This window comes from Nipponia nippon, unplaced genomic scaffold, assembly GCF_047370975.1.
Source record: "Nipponia nippon isolate SJK-2023a ecotype South Korea unplaced genomic scaffold, ASM4737097v1 scaffold_5, whole genome shotgun sequence".
NCBI classification, from domain to species: Eukaryota; Metazoa; Chordata; class Aves; order Pelecaniformes; family Threskiornithidae; genus Nipponia; species Nipponia nippon.
This window is the reverse complement of record NW_028262369.1, coordinates 76,666,935-76,689,036: the sequence shown is the minus strand read 5'-3', so window position 1 is coordinate 76,689,036 and position 22,102 is coordinate 76,666,935. Positions and strand designations below refer to the sequence as shown.

The following is a 22,102-nucleotide window of genomic DNA, read 5'->3' as shown; positions in this document are numbered from 1 at the left end:
GTCCTCATTTCCCTGCTTTACAATACTCTCCCCCCTCCTGCCACCATGAAAAAGGGAGACGCTCTTTAAAACAAAATCAACAACTACGTATTGAAGTCGTCTGCCCTCCCTCTTTCTCCTCAGTGCAATTAAAGGCACGATGCCAACTTTTCAACAATGAGCCTCGTGGCTCCGGCTGACCCATGTCTTACTCTTTCAGAAACAAGCGATGAAGCTCAAAGGCGGCGTCTCAAGGGAAGCCTTCGAGCAGGACATGACCGGCGCTCCAGATATCTTAAACACAGAGGGGAGGATAGCCAGCGATAAGTTGCCTTTTCAAAGTTTACAGCAAGTAAATTTATCACAGCGACGTGAGAGGTCTGGCACGCCAACGAGCCACAGGTAACCTCAGCATCTCTCCCAGCCCCGAGCCCACTGAATCTGTAGCTGAAACCACAGGCGCTTCAGAAAAAGGGAGGCTGTTTTAAATACATTAAACATACCGCAAGTAAGGGCAGTTCTACAGCTTGCATTAAAAGTACAAACTTGGTTTTATTTTTGCCAACTTCTTCTCCTGTGTTACCCAAAGAGACTGGCTCTCCCTCATGGTTAACGGGGTAAAAAGGACTCACAGCTGCAGCCTTATTTTGGCAGAACAACTTACCTATCCAGCACGGCGGGACCTCTTCCTTCACAACACTATCTGTGTCACGCTCCGCTGGCCTGAAAACCAGACCCGAGAGGACAACACACAACAGGCACCGCTGCTCCAGCCGCCACAATTTAATAATTTCAAGGCAAGAATGCAATACTTTTTCAAAATTATTTGAACAAAAAAGCTTCAGTCTCAAAGAGAACATGGTTTTTCTACATATACTTCCTCTCTCCAGTAAAAATCATTTACGCTGCATCGTTCTTATTATCCTTACTATCATCTTTCAGCGAAATGTCCATCTACAAATTCATTAATGTTTTTGAGACAAATCATTGGCATCCTAATCTGCTGATTCCCATGAAAGACTCACTTTCGAGATACAATTGCAGCTGCCCCACACTGCCAGTTACTGTATCATACACGTCTTAAAATTCTGTAATCAGCATCCACCAGGTGCCGTATCGCATTCAGCACACCACAGTCAGTCAATACAGACATCCCCAAACACACCAAGGCTGGTTTTGTCAAATGTTTTATTGAGTGTAGACATCTGGAGTACTGTAAAACATGCATTATCTGTAGATTCAAAAAGGAGCAAGCCACATTGTCCTCACTGTCAAACGTGTCAGGCTTGGCATACATGATGGAGATTAATGAAGTATCATGAGAGTAATATGGTTCCTGAAAAGCTTCCACAATTTGGAGTAGGGTCTTAATCGTTTGAAATGCAAAGCTGTTCACATTTAGTGAACTTGCATGTTCGCTGGAGGTGCCATATTTTAATTCAAAACAAACAAGAATAATTTGACTGGGGGGAGGGGAAGTTCCCTAGGTAGAAACTGTATGCTTTTTGTTTCCAGATATTCCATCCTAAATAAAAATTCGTATGCTTTTTGAAGCAGCACAGTTTATTTCTGAGCAACGGACAACATCTGATATTCATTTCTTCTTGGGTTGTTGAGGTGTATTAAACTTAAAGAAGATAATATCTCCATCCTCCACTATGTAATTTCTGCCTTGTTGTCTGTATTTTCCAGCAGCCTGTAAATGGGACAGACAAAAGGAAAATGGGTTATTTCATTAGACATTTTATAGTATTTTCAAATTGTACTCATTTAAATACATTTTGGTAAAGAAATGGTACTACTTCAGCTTCAGAATTTGACAGCCACAGTACTCCTCAGATTGACATGATTTGGTTTTACATCCATATAAAATATATACAAAAATAATTTAACCTCCACTGAATCGGTGGTGCTTAAATGCCATCGGCATTATGTAGTGGTAAATCTGTAAATCCTGGCAAGCCTTAAGATAAAGGACACTAAAACAACTCAATTTTTTTTTCCAGCTTTCAGGCTTTCTTTTTCTTCATCTAAAAAACCTGCAGATGGCAAACACCAGCGGCAGGAATCCAAAACAGTATTGCTGGAAAGGGCGTTCAACAACAGTTTGCATCATGGCTGCACGGCTATTAAACTGGTATACGAACTACTTCTGAGTGGCGCCAGCAAAGGACGAGCGAGTACTGTCAAAACTAAAGATGGGAACACAACGCGAAAGTCACAACTGTACACGCCTCGTGCTTCGAGCAGGGCTCTCTTGTCTGCTTGTGCCCAGATAATGAAGGGCTGAGGAGCACAAAATACAGGCTCCGTTTTTCTGTCAGAAATTTCCTTTAGAAGAAATTTGCTTCAGAAGGACAGATATAAGAGCAGATAGGCCGTGAAACCAGGATACAGGAGGAGGCATACAGACCAAAGACATGAAAAGGAAATTCGTTATGAAAATGCAGTACTTGAGGAGAGCAAAAAATAGGCAAGAAATCTATTAAATATCAGTACTCTCCGCATTAGAATTTATTATTATATTTTTCTATCTTTATCTCGTCATAATTAAACCTCGTATTATAGAGGCTACTAAGAAGCTGTGGTGTTAGGACTGACAGACTGGGCGGGAGGTGGTCTGCAGAAGCATTTATCTTGACAAGTGATCTACAATATGGAAAAGTTGAGAGCTTCTGCTTTAGTTCAATAACCATTCCTGTTTTGAAGTTTCCTCTTGCAGGAGAAAGTGCTTCCATGCAAGACCTCACTGTGCCATTATTCTCAATGACACTATCACAGTGGTGGCATGCTAAGATCCCATTACAGGAAAGCTGTTAACTAATGACCTTAGTTGCAGTAGAACAGATCAGATTAATGGTACATAGTTAACTTAGACACCTTTCTTTGACAAAACCTGCTCTGTAGAGCAACGTATTTCCCCATATTGCTGTCCAGGAATTCAGAGGCTCGATAACCTTGTTGCTGTCGTTCCTTATTTAAATGTTGTCACCAGTGATGCTAGCCTACAGAAAGTTGCAGATAAAATAGCCTCGACAATAAATATGTAGTGCAATAGCAATTGACCTTATCCCATATGACGCTATCGATAAATAATAAATAGGACTTTGCAAATGTTTTTATATCTCCCCCCCCCCCCGCCCCGGAAATTTGTTTAGACTATAAAAGGTTTACTTTCAAGTAGACTTAGTAGTTCTTTCCTTTGAAGATCCTAATAATGCTCAAAGTCAAGAGTAATTAGACTAATTGATGGCATAAACACTAATAAAACAGTGCTGTAAAAATCACAGGTACAGAGACATTTTACAGTCAAATACATTTATTACTTACAAATATTTGTAGAAAAAACTGACCTCCACAAAGTAACAATGCGGATTTTTTTTAGCACACTATTGCACGCTGTCAAAGTGGCATAGACTTGTTTAATTAAATACATTTTGACACACTAATGCAAGTTTATGTATTTTTGTTACCAGTTTACAGTTAATTAAAAGTGACAGTGTTCCTTTAAATTCTCTAGAGACCATTTAATCCATTTCCATTGCTATCAGAAACACTGGTTGAAAAAATCAATACCCATTTGTGAATCTTGAGTATGTATTAAACAAGACACGTCTAACCAGTTCATTTGCACTTGAAAGCAGCCATCTGTAGAAGCCAGCTTTGCCTAAGCAGATATGATTGCTAATAATGTGATATCCCTGTAGACTACAAAGCCCACACAGAGCTATTCAGTGTATAGTTCACAGCACTGGCATTAAATTAGTTATGCTGTACTGGTGTTAGACACACACAAAATCAAACTTAAAAATCGATCAACTTGATAACATACAAAGCAAGCAACTCCCATTACCACTGTTATTTCAGTTGACTCCTAAAAGCTCCCAAATTTAATTTTGAAATTTACCAGCAATATAAAAGTAATTAGTATTGTGTATGGCACGAAACATTGTATTACATGCAAATTAGAAAAGACTAGAGTAATATAACACATTTTTCTAAAAGCAAGGGTTTTTTTTTCTAATCTTGATTTAAAAACTGAGTAACAAATGCAAATATGCGTGTTTTACAGATACTTCAAAACAATAAACATTTTATCATTAAATATAATTTGAACACAGAAGCTTGACATCTAGAATCTTACATTGTGAAAAGCAGAAATATATAAGCAAAATACTTATAGATTAATTTAATAGGTATTAACTGATGCAGCTTCTCAGGAAAAACACTCAGATTTGAGCTTCAAAAACTGTTGCTGGCAAAATTTGAATCTTGGTTACATAAAGTGGTTTCTGGCTGCAGAATATTAGATTTATTTATAGCTGTGGTTTCACTTTACAACTACAACTCTACTTCCCTTTTCATAAGGCAGTTCACATGCCGCAACGAACCAATTATACTGGGATTTTTTTCCCCTCACTTCCTGGGGTTCAAACAAACCTATTAAAGTCCCGCTGCTCAGTATGATCTTCCTTAGTGATACCACTGAGAATAAGCTGAATCCGAAATCATAGTTTTGCATACCTTTCAAGCTATCAAATAGCAAACAATAAAGCTGAACCTTTTAAATTCTTTAACACATTATAGTGTGTAGGAACCTTCAAATACTGAGATTGATTAAATCAAACTAATGTGCTTTGTAATGGCAATTTTATAAAATACAAATCTTAATAAAACATCAAAAATGCCAAACGAGAAATCAAATGTGTATGAAATAAAGGGAAGTTTCTCTGCTTAAAGTAGGTGGAAATAATGCAATAGCAACACAGAGAAGAACAGCTTTTCTTATTACATTTATTTGCCATGTACAAGTTCATTTCCTATTTAATAACTTCAAATCAGATATAATTTGTCAGCTATAAGAAGGGCACAACTTTGGGCACCCAATCAGTCTCTGCCCTCTAGTGTTGAGAAAGCAGATAAACCTCTTCTTAATAGAAGTGTCACTACAAAGAAGTGTGAGCTCAAGAAAAAAGTTTTTCATTATCTTCACTGTCTATTCAGTAGACAGTAGCTAGGAAACTTTACCTATTGTAATATATTTTCATGGACTACATACAACTATTACTGGCACTCTGAACAATCAAAGTAAGGCATGGCATTTTTGAATAAGACAGCAAAGGGCGATTGAATTAAACGCTGGAATGGCAAATTTTAAGATTCTAATTATGCCTATCAGAGTCTAGGAGTGGAATCCACTCATCTTGGGGAAAAAAAGGTACACTTTTATAATATGATATTTTCTTAACCATTTGCATCTGACATTTGTAGTATCTTCACTGCAAACACAAACCAAGATGACACATTATTAGAAGAAACAGATTTTCTGTGTTTCTTGCATTTCCTTTTAGAGGTGATTCAAAAATATGCTATCTCATCCTAAAAATTTGCTTTTTCAAAAACAAGTTCATTTTAAAGCTTATGAAATTCTGAACACTAACATGTAAACAGAAAAAAAATTAGCACAGCATTTGGTCTTAGTGCCGACATTTAGTCCATAAACTATCGTATCTTGGATACTGAAATAGTTGCATTCCTGTTCAGTAAGTTGGTGCACTTGAATTCCTTCCTAAGTAAAAAATGAAAATATATTTGGTCTATTGCTAGAGGTGACTGTTAAGATTCACTTAGCATCAAGAACTTCTTCCCAGTGAAAAACAGACTTGAAATGGAAAAATGGCACATATGGAAGAAGGGAGAAGAAAAAGATGGGGAGCTCACCTTGACAGCAGCTTCTGAACCTCCTTCTTTAAAATCTTCATATTTCATTACTTCAGCCATAATGAATCCCTTTTCAAAATCTGTGTGAATCTTCCCTGCTGCCTGAGGAGCCTTCGTCCCTTTCTGTCAAAGGAAAGACCGGAAGAAAATTAATTGCATTTAAGAAGATTGATTGCAGGAAACAGGCTTCTCCTTTTTGATATGCTTTCAGGATCTGCTGAAACTTTGTTTCGTATCAGTTAAAATGTCACGCATACAGCTGGGTAATTCTCAGTATTGGGACATACAGATAGATGCCTTCGCCACAGATAAACCAACTGATATTAAAGAAGGGCAGCTTTGTTTTTCCTAATAGGTATCAACAGCAGTATTGATTTTAGAAGCTATGATTGTGTTTTGTTGTGAGATTCACTTCGATCCCTAGCTCTCCACACAGAAAGTGAGAAAAATAAAGATTTTTAAATAACTTTAAAATCTGAATTACTCAAGACTTTTACTTCTGTCCAAATAATTTCAATTAAATGATAACATTCATTAGCGAACCAAATTTGTAAGCAAAAATGATTTATGGATCTCAAGCCCTACACATTAGCTTATTTTTATTTCAGAAAAATTTTAGGAAGTCTAATATAGAACAAAATGAGTATTCTTACCACAATGTCAACAATTGAATCACTAAAAGATAAAAAATCACAGGCAACTGTTATAAGATAATTTCAGTTTATGCAATAGAGAAGAATGCATTATAACTGCATGCCTTAAATTACAAGGACATACATTCTGTGCACATACAACCATGGAGAGAAATTTGAGAAATAATGATGACCTAAAGGCTGCTTAATAAAGCATGTTAAAGTGCTAAGGAGTCTGACAGTGTAAAGCACAGTTTTTACAATAAAAGATGTATTGGGTTAATATGGCTACTCACTGATGCTTACCTGACTAAATATCTTTGCACATTAAATCAAAGATACTTACAATCAGTCTTAAGATAAACCAGCTTTCAAATTTTCTAATAAAGAGCAAGCATTTCTCCTACTGAAAACAGTGGAGTTTCACAATGTGCGTTTAAAAACCATGGCAAAAATCAGAACAACAAAACTTATGCTTTTATATCATTTTGGTAGCTATTTCAGGGACTTTAGCTAGCAGTTATCATGTAAAAGGAGATGAGATGAAAAGGTTAAAAAATAAACGTGCTTTTAGGAAAATAAGTTTAACGTGCTAAAACATATACACAAACATCTGTAGCAGTATTAATAAAAATATAAATTTACTGGAAATTATGTTGATTAATGAAAACAAATTAATTCCATTGAATGAAATTAAATGCAGCACTGAAATTCACTGCATAGCACTAAATACACTGATGCAAAAAATAAAAGCTCAATGACAGATTTGCACCTCCAAAAGTTGACATTTTTGTAATTTTTAAGATAGACTTTGTAACTACATGCATTTCAAAATATTTTTCAATACTAATCTTTATATTATAACATATTTACATTAAAAGGCAAACCACTACAGCTCAGCTCTTACTGTCCTCTGGGAATAAATTAGTCGATCTCTATGGCTATAATCATTCTACATCAATATTTAGAATACGTAATATAATTTTAGGCATTACATAAGTTCCCGGATAAACACACAAACTACCAAAATAAACTAGGTCTAAATATTAAAGTCAGTAAAAGACCTGAATTACTGCACACTGACTTTAGGTTTTTGAGCCCAACTGTGTATCCATGAGGAATATAATGATGTTATATTGCTTTTATTGCTGAAAATGTAATCCGAGCAGAGCAAAGGAGGAATGAACCACCCGCAACCCAAACAAACTTAGTGAATACAAAATGAAAAGCAACATCAATTTCACTGCAGACAAACCCAGTCACACAGATTAAGCAAGCACAATACTGGTACGTCTTATCTCTGACCACAGGAGGAGGGTAGACAGATTCTACAGGATGAAGAAATTCAGACTATGTAATAGGCAGAATCAATTGTTACCTGCCTCAATCAATGCAGCTCCACTTTCACTGTTCAGCAGCTCACAAATAATTAAAGTTATCCTGGACAAAAACCTCATCTGTAATGACTAGCTAACCGCCACCATGACAAACTTCAAAGTCAGTGATATCAATCTGAATTCAATAGTGTGGAACTGGATATAGCTGATGAATAAGTATGAATCTTACCCTGATGGTCCATGCACGCACTTCATCTGGGCCTGCAGTGAAAAAGTATTCTAGTTGGAGTGCTGCATATCCAGCCTTAATGATCTTTGCTAAAGCACTGAAAAAAAAAAAAAAAAAAAATGAATCCAGTTCATTCAACATATACACATAAAACAGCTAAATGCCCCAAGTAATCAATTTACATGGAAAGACATCACATATTTTGAAGACACTGGGTCTACTTTTAAACACAGCAATAATCACAGTAGCCTTTTTCTTTGAACTCTCTTCAGAAGAACTACTTTTTTACTGCAGCATCATAAAGACAGTATTTTGATTTGTTTATTCGGCAGGATACAGAAATACGGGATAAATTTAAATCACCCTATCAGGCAGCACTTTTGGTCTCATGCAATTTTCAGGACTCCAGGTCATGAAAGCATAACTGTTTGACTGAAATTCAATATTGAAACAATTTATTATAGTTCTTCAGAAAAATTAGGGCAATTTTTTCTCCACCGTCCCTATTCCCCATGGATGACGAAACAGTTTTGGTGATCATTCCTTCTCAAAAATATACATAACTAATACCTATGTTATAATTAAAACACTGTACAGAGATGACAGATGACAGTTAAAAACTTAATTTAAAATAAATCTTTTCACTCTGTCTCATGGTAAAGAAAGGAGAAGATTCTCTCTTTATAATGGTAATTACTCTGTCATTTATTATTCTATCAGCGCAAGCAATTAAATTACTGCAAGGAAATAGTTGATAATAAAGTGTAGGGAAAATGAATGCTAATTAACCTTTGTGTCATGTTCTCTTCCAGATACTTCTGTTTCTCCTCAGCACTCATATCTTGCAACTTGAGTTCCAAGGCCCCACTAAAAGGAATGACCAAAGCACCCGGGTCGTGCTTGTCCACCCACTCTTTAATTTTTATCAACCTGTACACAACAAAGGGCACAACATTATCTTGTAGTGCATGCATGGCTGTACCACATTCATTATTATCAAGTAGCACATACATATTCATAAGAATTGCACGGTTTTATGATGCCATCTTTTTGTGTATTGCTTTCCAAGGTCAAGGCATTAACAGGCAGCAATTGCTTCAGGTGTACTCCATTAACATTTCACTGTTTCTTGGTTTCTGTTTGGCATTTAATCTATCAGAAATAGGCATAATTTGAGACAATAACTAGGTTTTTGGTAGAGGTTAAATACTTGCAATCTAAAATGCTAACTGAATAAAACTTTGTAGATCTGTGGACGTACATTTTTCTGAGACTTCCAATAGTGATATTTATCAAATGCAGCAAAACTGGGAGTCTTCAGTTCTTCCTCTGACTTTTTTTTTTTTTTTTTTTTTTTTTTAAAGCATCTCAGTGGCTAGAGCAGCTGACATTAGCAGACGGAACAGAACACTACACTCCATAAACTCCTAGACAGCAAGCAGCACCCAGCTTTTTCTGGCTATTGATCTTGGAGTATGCATTGCTAGTGAATGCAGGGCCGTGTTTCTACTAGTTTCTCCCACCTTTCTACTCAGGACAAAGCTTCTAGATATTATACTACCATTATTTTTAACATAAAGAATTAAATTTCCTATTTCTCTTCATCTTCAATAACTGGCAGCATCAGTAATAGTTTGCTGTACATCTAATATTTTTTTTTTTTTAGTTGAACGAAACTACAAATTTAGAGCTACAGATTTATGGTGCTAGTTTTTGGATGTTCAATATCCTATTACAAATTAAGGAAATCTTTGCAGCAATAGCTGATGTTTAAACAATCTTTAAACACAGGCATCACATTCATGATTGCAAATACTATTTATTTTAAACTTAAGGGAGACATTCATAAATTACCTGTAAGGAGTTCAATGTTATTTATAGGGCACTATTTCTGAACAGGTGCAAATGGTAAGAAGGACAACTCTGTATGCTCAGCAAGAAAACACAAGAGGCATGGGAATACCTCCTGTACACTAAGACACAAAATACAAAATACAGTACTTTGGGTGCCGTAGATGTTTCAGACCTGAAGCACCCACCATACAGCACAGGGTTTTATGCTTGCTGAGTTCTTTTTCTTAGTCCTGCTAATCTCCAAGATTTAGACTAAGGTTTTAACTGCTATTATACTAAAGTGCTTTGAAACTGTGGCCTGCAAACCTTTAAATAATCAATGCAAATGTCACTTCAGAAAAAAATGAACTGAACCACAAGTTCATCAACACACATTTGTCAAAGAAAATAGCAGGGGATCAGAGCTATTATGAGATTAAGTGCATGGCCCACTGAGTAGGGTTTTAGATGGGACAAAGAATATAAAAGTTCACTCAATAGTTTTCACACGTTTGTTATATAAGGCTGGTCTTCTATCACTTACTTATGTAAATACCCCATCAGTGGTTTTCAATCCTCATTATACTAATCTTTTTTTTCCTCCAGATATCCAATGAAAATATAGTCTGGTATCCAGGACTGATATTGAAACACTATTGCCTTCAAAAACGCCTGAACTGAAAATCACAATTAAGGTGCATTTCTGAATGAGACATGTGACATTTAACAGCACTTCTAAAACTGACATTTGTAGTTAACTAATTTATTTTGGCTAACAAACTGGATATCAAAGTTCAGAGCTTATAAATGCCAACCTTTTACAGAAAATGGATCTGCTGTTCATAAGTGTACTTCAACATCTGTGCATACATCCTTTTTATTTTTTTTTAAGAAAGTATCTAACACTGGCCTCTAGACTAATTAAATGATGTATCAAGCGAAAGACAGAATGAAACCTGCAAACTTGAAAAAGTGAAATGAGCATGAAAGTAATGTCAAAAATTGGATTCAAATTCTGTTTGGTAAATATGGTCATCGTAACTAATAAACTAAGAACTATTGTGGAACAACAAGATAAGAAATAATTACTTTGGCTAAAACACCAATTCAGAATAATAATAGTCTTAGACTGTCATTTTAACAGCTTTTCTATTGAGTCCTTAGAGGGATTATTTGCATTCCTCAGGTATTCCATTGTACAATTCAGATGAATAAAGACTTACAAATCATTCCTCTACCGCCAGTGTGAGACTTTGATCCAGTGAATACACCATTGTACCTTAACTATAATTGGCAAAAAACCTGACAGTGTAGAGCATCACAAGCTTAATAACAAAGGAGAATATCTCAAAGTGTTGACAGATGATCTTCATAATGCAGGAGCAGAGCTGGTACATTTTAGCGATAAATGAGCACTGAGGTCTAAAGGTCTCTGAAGTGACTGACATCAGACCTGCTACAGCCTCACTAAAAGAATAAGGTACTGCATCCCACTCTGTACAGACAGTCGGGTTCTCTGCCTGAGTCTTTCACTTCTGTGACTTTCAATGTCACAGGAATTACTAAAAACTACCAAGGAATTCCCCTAATGGTGATCAAAATAAACAAAAAAAAGTAAATACTCAAATATAAATACTGATATATTTCTAAATGAAATTTTCCCCAAAAGAAAAATGCTTGACTCATAATCAATAAAGTAACAGTGCAAGTTTCTTTCCTGTTAGGGATAACCAAGCGTGCTAAACAGAACAAAATTCTCTTAACAAACGGTAACAATTAATGTCAAATCTGTTTTATTTGAGCACATAATTTTTCCACGGAAATGCTCTACGTCTGTAAAAGGACAGCATTAGTACACTCATTTGGGCCTGAGTTAAGATAAGCAAATCCCAGAGTATCTCTCCATTATTTCACGCTATACTTGATAATGAATGATGAAGGGTATTGGATTTTAGGCTGAGAGAAAAGACTATTAACACTTAAGAAAATCTCAGTTAAAAAAACCCAAGCCACTAAAATGCAACAAAACGAGAAGGAAAAAAAAACCAACAGTAAAACTGGCAGAACCAATGACCATGACTAACAGCTGAAACTATTTTAAGAAACAAGAAAGTATGAAAACGCTTCTTGACAAAGTAAACTGAAAACTATGTGAAAACAGTGTACACACTAAAAGCAATTAAAAATATCCTCTTTCGTAATTAGGTTTCTAAAAATGCCATTATTAGTAGAGTTAAAACTAATTTCTGATTATAAAACATAGAGCAGAAAGAAGAAAGGCTGCTTCTAGTAGTACTCAGTCATAAGCGCATAAGGCTCTCGGAGCCTTTCTGGACACCCAACAGCCTCCTGAGGTGGCTTGGTTCTTCCCTCCAGGTGGCTCTGTGGAGAGGAGGGGTGTGCCAACAGAGGGTTCCTGAATTGAAATTTGATTCTACTCACCACAAATGGACAAAATATCCTTTCTGGAAAAAGATACAGACCCAAGAGACAGTAAGACAACCATTCATTCTGTGTTGGCAAAAAGAAAATCTTAAATAAAAGTTGAATTGAAAACTCAATTAAAAAGACAACTGTGTAAACACCTGACAAAAGAACAAAACCAAAACTAGAACAAAACCAGATCTGAACAACTTGCAAGTGAAGGAAGCACTCAAAATTCTGACCATGGAAAACGGCCAAGACGAATTAAGATGCTCACTTCCCCCTAACACTGTTACTGTTGGCTGATAAGGAGATAAGGAAGGACAAAAGCATGTCAGCATATCTACTACTAATTCAGAAAAGCTGTGAAGACCGAGATGTTTTCTTGCCACTACTAGATTCCAAAATTTGAAGAAGACATCATTTAAGGGCATTCTAGTTTTTAACTCAGCATCAGCCTGACAAGGAAAAAGTAAATGAAAGAAGCCGGTGACTTCAAGTGCAGAAGGATCAGGACAACTACCAGAGTTAACTCCTGATACTAAATCAGGATGCAGAACAGACCTTGGAGAAAGGTTTAAAAACGAGGGCACTCACTGCAAAGGCCAATAAGCAAAGAGCACCAGAAGGAGAGTTGTGCATAAAGGAGTACCTTCACTTTAAAACGGTGATGGTTCCTGAAGCACAAGAAACCAAAACCTGCAGACAACCAAAATAAAGAGGTACAAAAGTTGCGGAACATACATTAACTACAAATCGATATTTGACAGAGTTTCACATGAGAGATCCAGCTGGGAACAGACAGAGTTCAAATGGAAATCAGAAGTAGTGATGGAAGAGAGAAGCTGCAGAGAGAACTTAAGCTCAGTGGACACCTGCAAGACAAGATGATCTGAAAAACTGACCCCTGAGAAGAAAGGTGATTTGTGAAAGTATGCTTTTGTACGAGCAAGACCAAAAAAAACCCCATCTAACTCATGGAAGAAAAACAATTGTTTTTCTGTTCTCCACCTGAACTACGAGTGGAAATCAGCAGAAACAAAACAGCATGGCAGGGAAGAAGAAAATACCGGGAAGCACCACAAGAAGGAAAGAAACAAATGTAGACAGTGAGAGAAGACCAGTAAGTGACCAAAACATACAAAAGACTGAAAAAAAAAAAAAATCTACAGATAGGAGTGAGAACAAGAGGACCTAGCAATTCCAACAGGCTCTTCTCCTTGGCAGTCTGAGCAACCCCAGATTTTTAAACCCTTCCCAACTCAATCTGTTCAGTGCTTTGTTTCCCACTGTTGAAAAGTTTTCCATATGTGTAGCCTAAGCCACCTTTATTTCATTTAAATGCATTAGTTTAACTGAGCCTATACACTATGGACTGGGAATACACACTCCCTATTTCTTTACAGCAGTGTTTTACATACTTAAAAACTGAGCCCTTTCTTTTTTATTTTGAGCTGTCCTTGTAAGCCATGTATTACTTCTAACCTTGAACCTTTTGAGACCAATTGGAGAGAGTCCAGAAAAGTTCCTGGAAGCACACAGTACCTAATGCACTCCTCTGAACTCTCAATAATAATGTCTTACAAGCATTAAAAATAGCTAGAGGATTAACTCACACATTTTTCAGGTGATTCTCCTGTTTATAAAACCCAGTATAGCATTTGCTTTTTTTGACAGCACTGCAACATTATCTCATGCTCAGTTTATAACTTATTGTATGACCCTACTTGACTAGCTATTCTTAATACTATATTTGCATAGCTGATTATTCCTGCATAAAATCCTTCTCAGAAGTTGCACCCTAGCTCTTTTTTTTCCCTAATGATTTCTTCTATTTCTTGAGATGCTCCTAAATTCTCATTTTGTTCTATACATACCTGGACATCTCCTAGTTTGGGGTCATCTACAGATTTAACAAGAATGCTCATCATCCAGCTCATTAATGGAAATACGTAACAGTAGTCAACTAGCAGCCGCTTCTGCAGATCTCATAATGAGATATTCTTCCATTTGGAAAGTGAACCACTGATAACTATGCTGTGTGTATTATCTTCCAAGCAGTCTTGCACACTCAACATCCAGTAATTTCCATTTAGCCAGTATTTCCTATCTCGTTTATGAAAATGTTGTAAGGCACTGAAACCTTTAAAGGCTTAATAAAAATCCCAATATGTAGTAAAGTATATTTTTTCACTATATGCAAGACCATTAAATTTATCACAAACAAAATATTAGAGTCATCTGACAATTTAGACAAGTAATAAATAGCCAACATGAAATTGTGAAGACAATTGGGTTGCTTCTAGGTGATTAAAAATGGTTGAATTGTTCCACCATTTTTCTTGAAATTAAGGGAAAATTCATTGACTTAAAAATGTCTTGTTTCTTCTTTCCTCTTTGTGGCTTTCTTTTGTCTTTTGAAGCCTCACCCATTATCCACAAATTATCTGAAATGATGACAAATTAGGCAACAATTACTTTTTTTGCCATGTCCCAAAATATTCTACTATGAGCACCACTAGGTTTAGCTGATTTGGTGGGATGGGAGAGGAAGATCTAAGTTACCTAAGCACCAGTATTGTGTGACACAGTTCGTAAGTGATGTCCTTCTCTTCTGTTAGCATGCACAGACTCTACAAAGATCAGGTCCCACTGTTCTCAGTGCTATACATAGAGAGATGAATATCTGTATGTATTCTTATATAAATAAGAAACATTCGCAGTCTCAGTAAGCTTTCATTCCAAATTTATATAACCAACAAAGAATGGAATAGTGGAAATGAGAAAACCAATGTATATAATAATTTTGTATCACAAAATAGGTCAGTGGCAGAAGTTAAGAAAGGGAAGCTGAAAGCAGAGGTGGTACTCTCCTGTAACAGATTAACATGCTGTAACTTTTATTGCTACCTGCCTTTTTTTGGGTATCCCTTTCTTCTTGCACTACATAAAGAGAAAGGAAGACTAAACCAGGAAAACATTAAAGAATAAAAAGGTACTTTCTTCCCCACCACGGTACTTTGCTTTTTATGAAGAAGACATATACAGAAGGCTTGGGAGTACCTGTTACTGACTTAGGCAATCCCATTTCAAATCATCAGTGGCATTTACAAATTTATTTTTTTATTTCCCATTCCCAGATGGCCAGGAGGAACACAGCAATCCTTAGATTTCAAAAGGCCCTTTCCCACCCCCCACCCCTCACCTGCAAATACTTTCTAGTAACACTTCAGAAGAGCAGCACTGCCCCCTGCTCCCTGGCCAGGAGCCTCCACTCAGCCCCTCAGGGCAAGAGCTTCAGGAACTCAGAACTTACTTTCTACTGTGCATCCTGAATGCTTTAAGTTCCTTGATACCTTCCTAGAGTCTGATGTCTGTATCCGCTCCAGTATTTAGTCATTGCATCCAGATGACCTTATTAAGGGACCAACACGGAGAACCTATCTCACACGTTAGACGTCACTCACATCTCCAACACAGACCGACTTGAGCCGAAACATTTTCGGGAACATGCAACACATCCTGTGATCCCAGGAATCTTATGACAGAATAGGTATATAAAGTATTACATTCCACCAGATCTGGATTTCACACTTAATTCATTGTAATTTCAACTGATACTGCACCAAGAAAAGAAGAATAGAAGTTCCTGATCAACACTGTCATTTGCCATTTATTATAGATGGGTTTCTAACTTTCCTTAACATTCTCCTTTGAAATGTAAGTAATCCCAGGCTCTCTGCCTCATGTATGTCAAAGCCAGTTTTTCCAGGGCCTTGATCTCTATCACAGCCATTATCTTAAATCCCCTATAATTCTGCAAAATCATTTGTTAGATGGGGTGACCAGTATTGCACCTACTATTTTAGTTCTTGTTGCGTCCCAGATTCTAAAAAAACATTTTCATAATATGGACATGAGCTTCTCATCCCATTCCTTATCCATCCAGATGTTACACTTGCTTTTCTCCTACCAGCTGCACATGGAACATGGACCCTACCAGCACTCCCTGCAGGCATACTCAAGCTGTTCACCAACAAAAATAACTTGGCAAAAAGCAGGTTTGGGAGGGAGAGAAAATTTATTTCTTTCATACCCCCCCTGCCCACCCCTTTTTTTTTTTAAGCTGGACCAATTCACTTTCCCATGTATCCTTACAACTGGTTGTGCCAATATAACTGAAGGGTGGTGCAGGAACAGGTGAAGGCTGTTAAGGTCGGGAGTGCCTTAAGTTAGCCTACCACCCAAAAGAGCAATGCCACACAGCCGAATTCAGTCAGGAATTTTGGTGTTTATTATTGGAGAATGCTTGTCTATGGCATGACTGCTGTGTAAAAATTATCCCATATGAGATCACTTAAAAATAGATTCTTCAAGGCAGAAAACAATATTAGTTGACAGGGGAAGAAAATCAAGGCAATATTCTGGAAATTCATATGAAAGCACTCCACGCCCTCAAGATATAATTCTGTTAACAAATTGTCTAACATAATATGGTAGTAGTGTACGGTTCTTGGTTTATCTGGTCTAGAAAGCTACCTGGAGATATTCTCTGTTTAATGGTATGTTAAAAACACCTAAGGATGTAACATTTCACTTACAACTTTATACTACTGACCACTTCCTGAACATATTTCATATAAACATTTGTCTTAACTGACATGAAACTTGTTTAGCTGTTTTAAGTTTGGAAGATGTTGGAACTGTGAAAGAAATAATATCAGAGAACGTGATATTACCTGTAAATGGAGCACAGGCAGCAGTTAATGGACAAAATACTTTTAAAACTAGGAAAAATAAAGCATGCATAATAGAAAAATCAAGTTGATGACCTACAACCAAGTTTGAATTAAAAAATATCAAGATGGTAGAAAGACAGCAAGAAAGAGGTAAAATAATCCAGAATTACTTTTTCTTCTAGTCTATATAAAGCTCCCAGTAAGAAAAGATTTTTCAGTACCTTATACAGCAAATTCCATCTAACAAAGGGTCAGTCAAGGTAACCCTATTTTAAACATTTGTAAGAAGCATCATTCATGAAGAATAAAGTTCTTGAAATCCATTTTTAAAACATTTGTTTCTGATCTAATTTTTAAGACGTCAGTAATACCTCTTTATCCAAACCATGGTCCCCATTAAAGTGATCAAAACCAATTATGACTTAAATAATAATGAAAACGGTACTACACTGCTGCCGTAGCACCTGCTGGTACGTGAAAGGCTTCCAGTCTCTAGTTCTCTTTGGTCTGCCAATTCTGAAAATTAATTCTGTCTTAACTCAAAAAAAAAAAAAAAAAAAAGAACGAAAAAGACAAAAAAACCAACATGGCTGTGGCTGTCAGCAAGGATCAAGCACAGTCAAGACTAAACTACTGATGAAACTGCATAATAACGCAGACTGCAACGAATCATGCACACTGCGTTTCACAGTTATAGGCATAACAGGCTCCACTTGCAGCACATATACTTTGGGCAGAAAAGATGCCTTTTGAAAGTCACATCTTGTCGTTCTTTCTTTGGAAAGTCACATCTCACTTGTCTATCATTTATAAAATGCAGAGTTTTGAAAGGTTATCTTGAAAATTATAACAAAATAATTTAACAAATACTCATTCATGAATTATAGCAGAAGCAACAAATCTCAGTCACAAGACTTATGTGTAAAACGATGATGACTGAGCTACTACTACAGATCAGTAGAAAGAATCCATATTCCATACTCAGGTTTACATTATGGCATGATAATTTTAACTTTTGTCTCTTGACAGGGCTTCTTATGTCACATGGAAAACTGTATTCTTAAGGGTCTTGTACAAAAAAAGGTAGGACAATTCATATCAATGCTATTAGAGCAAAGTCTCAAATATGTAATCCCATAAAAAGGAATTATAAGCCATGCATAAATAGAATATTTGACCAAAAGAACATGTGATGCCTTAACAAGAGAAACTTTACATGAAATGCACGATGGACAACACCATTTTAAATTTATATTCTTCGATTCTTTTATGTAATCTGTGCACACAAGCAAATACAAGGTCATACTCCAAAACAAAATATATGATCTACATAAAACTCCTGTGTAATGAAATAAATATATACTAACAACATTTGAAATAAGACAACATTTGAAATAAGACGCTATAAAGAGTAATTGGGAATATATTCCACTGGTGGTAATTAAAAATCTGCAATGAGTAACACAAATGCAAACTACAACACGTGTTAGTTTGGGCTTTCGCTGTCAAAGAACAATTTAATGAAACCTAAACAAACTGGGTCAGAATATTCCCCCCCAGTTCTCTTAATGAAATATCCTCTCCTGCTCACACATGATAGATGGAGACACCTTCCTCAGTTCTCCAAAATTAGTCTGTGTGATCTTAACTGCTGAGCCTCTGGAGACCACAGAATTCACATGAATGCTCTCTTTCTCCCTCCATCAGTTGTTAAACTATATAAGTATTAAAATTGCAAGAGTCAAATATTACCACAATAAGAGCATTAGATTTAAAATAGTAAACCCTGCTTATTCCCCCCACCCCCTTGGACCATTACCAAACACTAACGTTTTGTGATCACACAATACTACAAGTGACGTTTTAAGAAACAATTTTAACGAGACTAGTAATAAGAACCACAGAAGCTGGCAATACTGGACTAAGTTGTGGGGAGTTTTTTGATGAAGAAAAGATCAAACTTGTTATTAGGCTGGAATACCGTACTCAATAAATCAGAAATTAACTTTGATATTTATCCAGAGGGAGAACATCATCTAAACTCTCATTATAGCAATGAAAGAGTTATTTAGTTGAATGGTTAATATTCAAACTACAGCAACTCAAAGAATACAAGGCTTAATTTCAGACACCTGATTTAGATACCTAATCTCGCTCTGCTCCCTATATAGTTAATGAAGCAGGAGACTCTTCCGAGGGCAATTCAGAGCACTTAAATTATGGCTCCTGTTCTCACTTTCTTCTTAAAAGGCATCTTCTCTCACCCCTTTTCATAGGCTGCTTTAGAAACTAACCCTGACCTTAAGTGCCTAAGTTACTTATGTAAAATTATGTGGTGTGTCCCAGTCTTACCTCCTGCTGATACATTTCCCCAAAATACTGTCTAATAAATGCAACAGCATATACTGTACTGTCATATGAACATGTCCATGCCCAAGTAAAACACTAAATGCGTTAGGGATTTTCACAGTGCGCAGAGAAGCCTTGTATGAAATGCACTTCACTAATTTGAAAAGCTGTCACAAAAATGTGCAATTCTACAGACACAGTCTGTTTACCTGTCTAAACTGTGGTGAAATGAAAAAAAAATTAACAATATCTGAATCATCTATGAAAATATACTTGTCCTAGGGGAACACTAACTTTGATTTTTTTCAGAAGCAGGAATAAGTATCTGGATCAGTGTCTGGAATTATGCTCCATTTATCTGACGGACTGTAAAGGATCTGTTAGACATGAAGATTTTTATGGCTGAAAACGGAATGACAAAGTAAATTTCTGTCAGAAATAAATACTCTTATTCTGTGGGTGGGTGTGTACAAAACATTTTTATTTGCAAACACAAAGCTAAAATTTGATTTATTATAAAACTACTAGTTTACCTATCTTCATTTTCTTATCAACTATGGAACTAGGATGCCTTCAATGCCCCCAGCAGTTTTAACAACAAAAAATTATCTGACTGAAAAGAAGTTCCACCTTGATGTCACAGCGCTCCGTGGTATGTTTTACCCTTACAAACACTAGCACTAACAACAATAGGATCAAAAAGCCAAATCTGAAATGCAAGCTAGTTTAATTTTTATGACTTGGCCCAGAAATCATTTTTCAATAGAAAGTCAGAACATAAGCCCAAAAACATACTAATTCATGTTCAGTCTCTTCTGAGTAAAGAAAAGGCTCCATGTGTGGTGGCATACGTGATAGTTGTCAACATAAATGAAAATGTTCATGAATAAAAAACAGGCTGTATAAACAGCTAATTATAATATTACTATCAATTGCTAGCTTGCACTTGCAAATCTTTCATATCATATAAATGCATTGTTTTTGACATTTCTCTGTAGCTAAACATCACATCATTTCACTTTTTCAAAGTAGTTCAAATATGCACGGGATATACTATAAGGAATGTGGTCTGATCTGCAGTTACACTGAAAAAGAAAAACCTATGACCTGTGCATTGTCATTAAAAATTTATTTAAAACATTAATCAGCTCCCAAGTAAAAAAAAAAATCCTGACCTTTAACAGTCTCCATAAAATGATTTCTACTTTCTGTATATTCATCCTTTCTATCCAAAATAGCAGTTGAAAACACTTCACCCAATCATGCAATTGAAGACTAAAATAATACATACACTCAAAGCAACAGTGAAGTTGTGAATTATTCAACTTGCATCCAGATGTTTTCTTACCATTAAAAACACTGTTTATTTGCTTAAAGCAATCACACTCTTTTAGCACGAGTTGTAAGAAAAGTTTCAATAACCAATGAAAAGCACCATTCCTATTTTAATGCTCAAATGGATTCCTCTTCTATTTTAGAAGCGACACAGAATTTAGGTTTGGAAAAGGCCTGCTCAACAGGCAAGAGCCCTAGTAAGTAATATATGGTTAAAAGCAGACCTAGCCAAAGGAAAAATACTACAAAATCATAGCAGGCAGTTATTCTAGGACATGATAGTCTATTCATTTCTCCACCAAAGAGTCACTTAATCGATAGATACAATGCTGTTTTAGACTTAGTTTGGTTGAGCAATGACACCAAAGAAGAAATGATCACAGAAAATAACCTTGGTAAACACAAGTAATTTGGTTTAAAGGAAAAAATAAAGCATGCCTTGATAAATTCATTCTCTCATTGATATGTCATATGATTTTCTATGCAGGAGAAATACATCTATACAGTATTTGATAGTGTGCTGTGTGTGAAACTACTCATTCAGCCAGAGAAGAGGTGGAACTGGATTTGTACAGACTGTGTACTGAGTAATGCACTGGATCTGTTAAGAGGAGAACAAATTGGTGTTTAAGAATATCGTTAATGAAGTTTCACAAGGATCAAACTTAGGACCAATCTTATTTAAATACAGTAATGACCTTGACACAAACATTTAGCTGCATGCAAAGTTTACGTTCGATACAAGAGCAGCAGACATTTCCTCAAGAAAAGTCATCATCGTCATCATCAATTGGAAGTGACATAGAAGGGGGACCATGATGTGCTGGTCTTCTTCAGAGCAACTCTAAGCCACCAAGACAATGCAACAAAGGCAAACGTAATCTACAGATCCTACTGGAAATGCTTCCCTTTGTTCAACAGGATGCATTATGTCTGCATGTAAGGTATTCATGAAAGCGTGTGGACTACTATGTGCAGCTGTGGTCAGCCAAATTCAGAACAGGTCTAAGATTATCAGAAGAATGGGAACCTTACGTAAATGACAGAGACAGACAGAAAATTGGTAATGCCTGCTTTAAATAAGTACTGGAGGTAAACACCAATTAGATAAGATACGATTTAATCGACAGGACAAAGCTGCCAGATCCACCAATGAAATAAGCCAGCTGTGGAAAAACGTAGGCTGGAAATTAGCAGAACATTTTCAACCAAAGGCAGCAGCAAGGTCCTGTGAACAGCCTCCCAATACTAAGTGTAAAACAATCAGCTACTGTTAAAAAAACCCAAAACTTAATTAATTTATGAAAGTCATTATACTGTGTAGCTACCAACAATAACTGGTTCTATACTGAATGCAGAGGAGGGATGACAGTAATTTAGGGATTATCGTATAGTTACAAGGAAGCACTACACTTTGTGAATTCAGAAGTACATAAAGGCTATGCAGAAATGCAAAAGGGGGACAAAGAGGTCTCAATTTCATACAAATCAAGTTCCTACATGTTTTGTAAAAACCATGCCTCC

At 36.2% G+C, this 22,102-nt stretch overlaps 1 protein-coding gene across 2 annotated transcripts in view; it reads right to left on the bottom strand.

The window, feature by feature from the left end:
* Positions 1-1,150: 1,150 nt before the first annotated feature.
* Positions 1,151-22,102, bottom strand: part of OLA1 (Obg like ATPase 1) — a 103,974-nt gene continuing 83,022 nt past the window's right edge. For both annotated transcript variants that reach the window (XM_087733777.1, XM_087733778.1), the window contains exons 8-11: positions 8,688-8,828; positions 7,899-7,995; positions 5,701-5,823; positions 1,151-1,675 (exon numbers count right to left, since the gene is read on the bottom strand). In XM_087733777.1, coding sequence (XP_087589903.1) covers positions 1,574-1,675; positions 5,701-5,823; positions 7,899-7,995; positions 8,688-8,828 — 463 coding nt within the window. In that variant the 3' untranslated portion in view covers positions 1,151-1,573. The remainder of the gene's footprint in view (positions 1,676-5,700; positions 5,824-7,898; positions 7,996-8,687; positions 8,829-22,102) is intronic.